Here is a 9,246-nt window from a genome sequence, read left to right as displayed (position 1 = left end):
AAAATGGTGCCACGTCGGACAAATTACTAACCAAGTTAGAGCAGATTTAACTGAGTGGTGCCAGTGCAAACAAAAAGTCAAGTTGGGGGTGCCGGGTGTCAAAGTGTTAGTTGCGGGTGGCAACGACCAAAGACCGATAGTTGGAGATGGTAAAATCCAATAACTTTAAGAATTTTTGAAATAAGCTATTATATTCAAAGTACGACAAATTGGCATTAATTTAATTTAACAAGGTTATCGAAGGCCAGAGGGAGAGGGAGATGGAGATCATAAACAACGGAAGAGAACGTGGAGGGAGCAGCACGATTCCTGGACCTCCTCAATCAAAATCACCCACCCACACCTCTTCCATTCCATTCCATCTTCATACATACAATTCATTTTCAATTGATTTTGTTTTTTTAAAGCCCTAATTTGATTCAAGTTTCAGCCGCTTTTCATTCACATACTTCCGGTGAGTACCTCCGATCCAATTCATCCATTTTAAATCTAAAATTTCCCCTCATTCCGTTATGTGCATTCGCTAGTTTCTCAATTTATCTTATTATTGATGATAGATCTTGATTTTTGTATCCATATACATTCATATTACGTCTGTCTGTCTGTCTGAATATTATTATTATTATTATTATTATTATTATTATTATTATTATTGTTAAACAAGATATTGTGCGAGTGCAATATGATCTCAATAGATTGAATATATAATGAATATATGAGCCTATACAACTGAAAATAACAAACTAAATGTATTAACCTAACTAACTGCTGACTGTATTAGTTAGTTACTGACCATAGTTGTCGATAGCGAATAGCGACAAGGCACCTATAGGCTACGTAGCGAATAGCGACAAATAGCTACAGCTATTTTCTAAATAGCGATTACACTAGAAAAAGAATTTTGAAAATTTTTATATGTATATTACATCAAAATACCCTTGTATATATGCTATTTGACATGTATATTTAACAAAAACCTATAAATCCAGCTATTTTATAGCTATATCTAATTGATATTAACATCAAAAAAAAAAAAAAAAAAAACCTAACTGTCGCTAATTTCGCTATTGATCGCTAAGACCCATATAGCGACACTTGGTCGCATGGCTACATAGCGCGCTATAGCGGTCGCTATAGCCGCTATTAACAACTATGAGTTACTCCTCGCAGTTAGTAATTTATTGCTCTGATTCACTATTTTTTAATAATTTGAAATAATACTGTAACGTTTATCATTAGATTAGATCTTGACTTTTGTATCCAAATACATTCGTATCACGTCGTTAAACAAGATATTGTGCCACTGTAAAATTAAATCAAGAGATTGAATACTAACTAACTAACTAACTAACTTTATGTAGTCTAATATGCATTCAGTCATTTACTTCTCACAGTTAGAAATTTAGAGTAAAGATCAGGTACAAAGTATCTTATCATACAAAACGTACGAATGGCATGGAAAAGTAAAAAACGCGGTGGCATTTTCGTAATTATTTGACTCGTAATTACCCTACAAGATCAAAATTACCCTACAAGATCATTTGTAGAGTAATTTTGATAATTACCCTACGAGTAAAATAATTACGAAAATGCCACCGTGTTTTTTTTACTTTTCCACTTCATTCGTACGTTTTGTACGATAAGATACTTTGTATTTGATCTTTTGTCTAGTAATTTATTGCTTTAAGATTTTTAGTATTTCTTTCTTATAACTTGTAATGATCAGGCTTCAGCATTTTGATTGTCTGACCATGGCCGATCGTTCAGCCAATAGACGACAATAGATTGAATAAAAGATATAATGAATAGGAGCCTTTAAACTGTTAGACCATGTGTAGGGGTTTGGGTGAATAATGCCCCCACCCTTGGGCGTTTTCTGCCATGTGGCAGTCCAGTCAGCAAGGGGCATTATTGGGCGTTTTTCTAAAATGGTTGTAGTGGGGATGTGGGCATTATGTTAAGAGGGTGTAAAGAATTTAATAAAAATAAAAAAACCAACAAAAAAAGCTATTGGACTAAAAAAGGAAGATTAAATGTTATTGGCCAACTCAAAATGTTCAAAGCGTGATTCAAAACACGCGGAGAGGATTTTTTTGCAAAAAAACGCCGAAACACGCCGGCAGGGGTGGGGGGTTTGGCGTTTTCGGGCGTGTTTGGGGGGAGAAAACGCCGGATAACGGCGACTACGGGTGGTCTTATGACAGAAAATAACAAACTAACTGTAGTAACTTGACTAACTGCTGACTGTTTATACTCTGCATTTCCGCCTAACAGTTGGTAATTTATTGCTCTAAGTTCTTCAGAGTTTTTTTTTTTTTTTTTTAATATATTATTATACCTGAAATGATCAGGGTTCAGCATCTTGAAATTTCGATCATGGGCGATCGGTCAGCCAAGCTTGAAGCTCAAATACTCGAAGCAATAATACAACGAGAATCGAAAGGAACTTCGATCAAGTCGATTAACAGGATAATCTTAAAGTTCCCAAAAATTGACGAGAATTTGAGAAAATGCAAGGTTATATTTGAACAATTCGGTATGAACACCGTAACAATCATTAATATCCAATAGTTCAATACCTAGTGCTTGAGAATGAGAGTATATATATATGATGATTACTTGTTTCTTGTTCGGTAGATGAGGATAAAAGCGGTGCGATTGATCTAAAAGAGCTGAAACACTGCTTTGAGAAGCTGCAAGTGAAGTTCACGAACGAAGAAATTAATGAGATTTTCAAGACGTGTGACTTGAACGATGATATGGGAATAAGCTTCAATGAGTTCATTGTTCTGCTTTGTCTTGTCTATCTTTTGAAGGAAGATCATCATGACACCCAATCTGTATCCACCAATTACTTGTTATAGTCAGCTAAAGTGGTGTTTGGGTGCTAAACGGGTCGGGTTCGCGGGTTGGCAGGTTCAACCCGACCCGAACCCGAAAATTTTACCCGACCCGAACCCGAAAATCGTATCATTCATATGAACCCGAACACGACCCGAAATTTTGTGGGTTGACCCGAACACGACCCGTTCAACCCGAATTTTTTTATTTTTATCTTTTTTCTGAAATAACTATATTAAAATTAAAATTTAATTAACAAATGTATATAACACAATTATATTTAAATTATAAAATCTTATATTAATTTCTCTTTTTAAGTTATAATTATGGAATAAAAACATACCCCATTTAATTTATGACATAAAACATATTGCAAAAAAATTAAAATTTATCCCCTCCGCGGTCAGGGGTACCGCGCATTACCCTTTTTTTTTTAAAATATAATATAATATAAGTGTGTTAAATGGGTCAACCCGCCAACCCGACCAGGTTGACCCGAACCCGACCCGTTAACCTAAACGGGTTCGCGGGTTCAACCCGAAACTGACCCGAACCCGTTTAGACCTAAACCCGCGAATTTCGTGTTAGGTTCGTGTTGTGTTTTCGGGTTGTGTCAGAAATTCACACCCCTATTTGGGATTGTGTTTTGAAAGTAGCGTTGCGTATAGTGAAAATAAATTTGATTATCTCGTTTGTTATCGCATAATCACTTTCAAAACACAATGCCAAACACCCCTTACTTTCGTCTTTTTCATAATCTTGCATGATTTAGATGAACGTAGACGAGAAATTTACATTGTTTTGTGTGTTGTCGAATAATGTTGTGTGTTCTTGACACCAATAGAAATCGCGCATGGGAATCCCGGATTTGGAGGCAACTTTTGAAACATTGGTCGAGTCGTTTGTGTTCTTAGACAGTAACAAAGATGGTCATGTCAGCAAGAACGAAATGATTCGTGCAATTGAGGAAACTAAGCAATCTGAGGGCCAAATTGCCATAAAAAGATTTGGTCTCCCTCCCTCTCTCTCTCTCTCTCTCACACACACACACACACACACTACACTTACACATAATCCACGACGAAAGTTTGGTGAACTTGGTTTGTTTTGAATTGCAGAAGAGATGGACTGGGATAAAAACGGAACGGTGAACTTCAAAGAGTTTCTGTTTGCTTTTACTAGGTGGGTCGGAATCGAGGATGACGAAGAAGACTAGAGAAACAACCATATGGGTTGAAGACTCAATGTTATCATGAGTGTATTTTCTTTTGTTTCTTTGTAGTTTGTTTTTTAACTTATAAACCCTGGTTCTTGTAATTTATTTTGTTATCTTCCTTATTTGCCATGAAAAATATGGTTTGATTCACTCAAGATACATTCTTATGATATTTTGTAACTAAATTACTTTATGGATTTTAGGAATTTACATTAACTAACTCAAATATAAACGAGTACTCAAAATACAGGATTTCCAATCCTAGCAGGAAAAGGAGGGAAACAGATACTCAATTTAAAGTGAGTAAACAAAATTCCATACTCGATCTCATAATATAGAATTCTGCGGAAAGCCGTATTCGATGAAAGTCGTATGTACGGCTTGGAGGGAGATCTTTCATATCTTTCGAGATCCACCCTACAATATGGGTAAAAAAGCCAAAATAAGGGTCTGTTTGGTATGGGGTAATGGAATGAACAAAGGAATGGAATGAAAAAAGGAATGGAATGGACGAGGGAATGCAATGGATCATTACCATTCCATGTCTTGTTTGGTTACCATGTGTGAATGGAATGAATTATTATTGTGTATTGTTCGGTAGGCAAGAAAAACGGAGTAATAAAATTAGCGGTGAGTGGTTGTGGTGGTCGGTGGTAGTGATTGTGGGTGGTTATAGGTGGCGGTGGTGGGTGTCGGTTGCGGCGATGGGTGGTGGTGGTGGCGGCGGGTGCCTGTGCGGCGGTGATGACGAACGGTGGTGGCGGTAAGGTGGCCGTTGGTGGTGGGTGGCTACAGAGGTGGCGGTGGGTGGTGGCGGCGGTTGGTGGTGGCGGTGGTGGTGGCGGTTGCCGATGGTGATGGGCGGAGGCGGTTGGTGGTGGCGGTGGTGGCAGCGACGATGGCGGTGGGCGGCGGCAGTTGGTCGCGACTGTGGATGATAACGGTGGCGGTGGTGACGGTGGCTATCGGGGTGAGGTGGCGGCGGGTGGCGGCGATGGCGTCGGTGGTGGGTGGTGGTAGGTTGTGGCGATGGTGGTGGGTTGTGGTGTTGTTGATGAATGGTACAAGAGGGGATGGAATGGAAAAAAACATGGGGGTTGGAAGGAATGGTTTTGAGGGAATGGAATGCGTTTTGGAATGAGTGATTCCATTCCATTGACCAACCAAACACTCTTTTCTTCATTCCCCCGTAATCATCCATTCTATTCTACCTCTCATTCCTGCATACCAAACACTACCTAAGTGATTTTAGCCCTTATAAAAAAGAAAACTGACTCTTGAACCCTCTTTCATGCTCATGTCACGTCGAGGTACTGCAGAAGAAAAACTATAAAATCCGATCCAATTTATTGTAACCAATTAGTTAACATGTTGGTTAACCGTATTCTGTAACACGGAAAAAAATCATTGGCTTATCAAATTATCTATCGAGCCGTGGAAAAAAACAAATCCAATGCATAACTTCAATATTGCAGCACTACATATTCGGTCATTAACATAGTCGACGATTCTCTTTTCGAATTTGTATACTAAAATTGTGTGTTTGTGAATGACACTGTTTCAGTGATTCACATTTGGGATTTCATTTGTGAACTTCAACCATTGTTGAAAATATTGGCTTACAAGACAGTTATTACATAAACTTCTTGTCTCTGTCCGTCTTGGGAGATATCGAACAAGGCCGAAATAAACATTAATCGGGCATTTAATCGGACCAGAAGGCTTCATCCCCCACTAGAAGAATTCTTCAAACAAACTTCTGTTTTGGCTGAACTACAAACAATTACAAAAACCCAAGTTAATAACAAGAATTTTTTTAAAAAGAAAACCTTAATCAAATTTTAAATACCTCCGCCGAGCACCACCATCGCCACCTCTGCTGCCGCCAACACTTCCTCGTCGCCACCTTCACCGTTGTCGTCAAATACAATACCACCACTGTGGGCACCCACCTGCCGCCAGCTGGCTCCGCCGACACCTCCACTCTTCGGCAAAGGTGACATTTACCATACTTTTTTTTTTACTTAAACCAACTCATTTAAAACCAAATCAGTACTTTTTTTTTAAAATGCACCTTTCAACCCGAACCAAAATTGATACTTTTTTAAAGCGACCTGTTTTATCACAAACTCATTTAGCTCAAAACCCATTCCAACGAAATCAGTACTTTTTTTTAAATGCACCTTTCGACGCGAACCAAAATTGATACTTTTTTTAAAGCGACCCGTTTTATCACAAACTCATTTACCTCAAAACCCATTCCACCCAAACTCATTTTGACCCGACCCGCCCGTTTTGCCCCCCAAAAAAATCTCAACCAACTTTGTAAAAATCTAAACACAAGCCGTTTCGATACTTTTAAAGCAACCCGTTTTAACACAAACTCATTTTGCTCAAAACCCATTCCACCCAAACTCATTTTGACCCGACCCGCCCCTTTTGCCAAAAAAAAAAAAAATCTCAACCAACTTTGTAAAAATCTAAACACAAGCCGTTTTGATACTTTTAAAGCAACCCGTTTTAGCACAAACTCATTTTGCTCAAAGCCCATTTTCACCCAAACTCATTTTGACCCGACCCGCCCGTTTTGCCCAAAAAAATTCTCAACCAACTTTGTAAAAATCTAAACACAAGCCGTTTTGATACTTTTAAAGCAACCCGTTTTAACACAAACTCATTTTGCTCAAAGCCCATTTTCACCCAAACTCATTTTGACCCGACCCGCCCGCTTTATAAAAACCTAAACACAAGCCATAAATCTGCAAACAGGAACAGCCAAACCCATAACACCAACAAAACACAAAGTAACCAAATAATTTTTACACCAAGTCAACGGCTTCCATTTAATCTCCACACTCGAACTCTTCATCCTGTTCCCAATCGCAGGCTCCTTCGACAAATCAAAGCTCACCCCCTTCATCCTCAACTCCTGCACACATCTCGTCAAAGCCCGATTATCCATTCGCTCTCGCTGCAACTCTCCACACACTTTCCAGTACCTGCAAAGCTTCATATGAACCAAAAAAACCATCATAACAGAAACCGATAAATTCAAAACCATCGGTATCCACCATTTTTTACAAGAGCCCGTATCGTTGGTAACCGATGATGTGGACAAAATGGTGAAGAAGAAGACATGAAATGTGAAGAAATATAAACATAGGTTAAAGATTTCGCTTCGGAGAGTGTCGATTCGGGTTTCTTTGCGTGTGATTCGAGACCCGAATAGATGTTCTTCGCGCTGCCAGAGTTTTAAGAGAAGAAGGTGACCAGGGGATTCTGAGATCTCCATTAATGGGTGGTCTTGAAGGTCGGTTAAGATTTCGATAATGTGATGATGGGTGTTTTTGATTTCTGCCATTATTCGAGTGAAATTGATAAAATGAAAATGCAAATGGGTTGAATGAGTAAAGAGGAAATGAAATGTATGAGAATTGTTGGATTCGGTGATGAAAGAGCTGAGATTTGTATGATTTTTGAAGTGGGTTGTGTGAGATATTTAAATGTGTAAAAAGTCAAAACGCTTGATGTCTCAACGGTCGAATTTTTCTCCAGATCCCAACGTTCGGATTCTATTTGGTTGGTGCATTTTACTAATTTTTTTAGTTGATGCCATTTTAGTACTAGTATTTTGGTCATTTTGTTAGTTTAGTCAAAAAGTTTGAAACGTTGTTATTTTAGTCTAAATAGTTTCAAACATTGTCATTTTAGTTCATTGGGTTAACTTCATCCCTTTATTATGTTAACTAGAAGGGTATTCCGGTACAGTTTGTTGATCGTCTACCTGCTATCCTTATGTAATTTGCCCTGATGATTGGAATAAAATAAAAATGCTAATTTAAATTAAAAAAAAATTTAACCATATAAATAAATTTTGTGCAAAAATTATCAAAACTGTTTTATTTATGTTAATGCAACTCCATACGGCACACACACACGTATATAAAATCTATTATCTATTATTTATATTCTGGGGCGCAGCATAGTAGGGGGGATATGTAGTTTCCGTATAGAAAATTTTTGGTATATACGTTTTCGACCCCCCTGTCACAGCCCCCGACTGGCCGACCCCACCCTGGGAGCGGGAGCCGCGAACCAGTCAGATGGTATCGATTTTTATTAATTTGGCAGCGAGAATTTTCATCAGGACCGTATTTAGGAAATATTTTTATCAGAGTTAAACACCAAAATGTTTAAAATAGATAAATGGGATAAAACTCAAGTTTTACTGATAATACATTTATAGGGATAAACCCTAATTATTGAAAACAAGTCTCCTTTTTATTTAGGTAACTTTTATAGCCACTTTTCTAAGCCTTCAATGCTCTCCAGCTGGCTTCTATTGGCTTCACACTAAGTTACCTAAAACGCGTTTTAAAAAGGTTTTATCAGCATGAAATACTGGTGAGTGCATCCCAGTTTGTAAAACATCAGTTGTTACACATTACAGTTTATATCTACACAATTACTCGTTCAGTACGTGTCACTCGACGGATCTGTGACTATGGTCATATCACACATTGGATACCCGTGCCCAATTGTGAGGGTTATCAAGTACTGTATACAAAACCCATAATACTGGCAACAATTGTAGAATTACAAAGACTTGATCACTGTAATTGTATTTGAAAACATTTGAGGTTTTTGGTAAAACAATTTGACTCACAAAAAGTGTTTATAAAAAAAGAATGTACTCACATTTATAGACTTAGGTATCTCTACCGGCTTTCCGATAATATTATAGCTTCCTGTTGCTTCTCCTCGTTATTATTTATTAAATTTAAACAATGCACATGTGTTAGTAAGATAACCCAAATCACATTAACCGTGCAACTCGAGATAGAACTCCAATGACTGAGTCAGGCAAAGCCTTGACATGCATTACGGAGTCCTAAATCAATCGGGTGTAACACGAGACAGAACTCCAACGACTGAGTCAAGCAGAGCCTTGACATTCGTTACGGAGCCCTAGATCGATCGTGTAGGGTAATAAATAGGGTTATAATACTTACAAAGAGGCAGAGCTTCGCTCATAGAAATTGAGAGAGATTTTAGAAATTTTGAACGATTTGAAATGCTGATATCGGCCCCTTTTATAGCCTGATCTGGGGCAGGTCGCGCCCCGCGACAGCCTTCTCTTCATCTCTCGCGGCCCACTAGAGCCCTAAAGGCGGCGATAGGGTTGCTGA

General features: G+C 38.3%; 2 protein-coding genes across 3 annotated transcripts; one reads left to right on the top strand and one right to left on the bottom strand.

Annotated features, from left to right (window-relative positions):
• Nucleotides 1–227: 227 nt before the first annotated feature.
• Nucleotides 228–4,257, top strand: LOC110942146 (probable calcium-binding protein CML21). Its single transcript, XM_022183874.2, has 5 exons — nucleotides 228–454; nucleotides 2,352–2,536; nucleotides 2,638–2,840; nucleotides 3,686–3,851; nucleotides 3,960–4,257. The coding sequence occupies exons 2-5, from the start codon at nucleotides 2,377–2,379 to the stop codon at nucleotides 4,055–4,057; spliced, it is 627 nt and encodes a 208-aa protein (XP_022039566.1). The 5' UTR covers nucleotides 228–454; nucleotides 2,352–2,376; the 3' UTR covers nucleotides 4,058–4,257.
• A 1,235-nt stretch (nucleotides 4,258–5,492) lies between these two features.
• LOC110942147 lies at nucleotides 5,493–7,533 on the bottom strand. Of its 2 annotated transcripts, none has more exons than XM_022183875.2 (2): nucleotides 5,907–7,533; nucleotides 5,493–5,830 (listed from the first exon to the last, which is right to left on the bottom strand). In XM_022183875.2, the coding sequence occupies exon 1, from the start codon at nucleotides 7,416–7,418 to the stop codon at nucleotides 6,798–6,800; it is 621 nt and encodes a 206-aa protein (XP_022039567.1). In that variant the 5' UTR covers nucleotides 7,419–7,533; the 3' UTR covers nucleotides 5,493–5,830; nucleotides 5,907–6,797. The 2 variants fall into 2 exon arrangements, with proteins under 2 accessions (XP_022039567.1, XP_022039568.1); XM_022183876.2 differs by having other exon boundaries at nucleotides 5,493–5,825.
• Nucleotides 7,534–9,246: the final 1,713 nt, after the last annotated feature.

This window comes from Helianthus annuus, chromosome 5 (genome assembly GCF_002127325.2).
Source record: "Helianthus annuus cultivar XRQ/B chromosome 5, HanXRQr2.0-SUNRISE, whole genome shotgun sequence".
In the NCBI taxonomy this organism is placed as follows: domain Eukaryota; kingdom Viridiplantae; phylum Streptophyta; class Magnoliopsida; order Asterales; family Asteraceae; genus Helianthus; species Helianthus annuus.
This window is presented reverse-complemented; position numbering and strand designations above follow the sequence as displayed.

Coding starts and splice junctions, on each gene's coding strand:
- LOC110942146 (XM_022183874.2), top strand. CDS start 2,377: ATGGGCGATCGGTCAGCCAAGCTTGAAGCTCAAATACTCGAAGCAATA. Junction 2,537..2,637: donor GGTTATATTTGAACAATTCG/GTATGAACACCG, acceptor CTTGTTCGGTAG/ATGAGGATAAAAGCGGTGCG. Junction 2,841..3,685: donor ATCATCATGACACCCAATCT/GTATCCACCAAT, acceptor TGACACCAATAG/AAATCGCGCATGGGAATCCC.
- LOC110942147 (XM_022183875.2), bottom strand. CDS start 7,418: ATGGCAGAAATCAAAAACACCCATCATCACATTATCGAAATCTTAACC.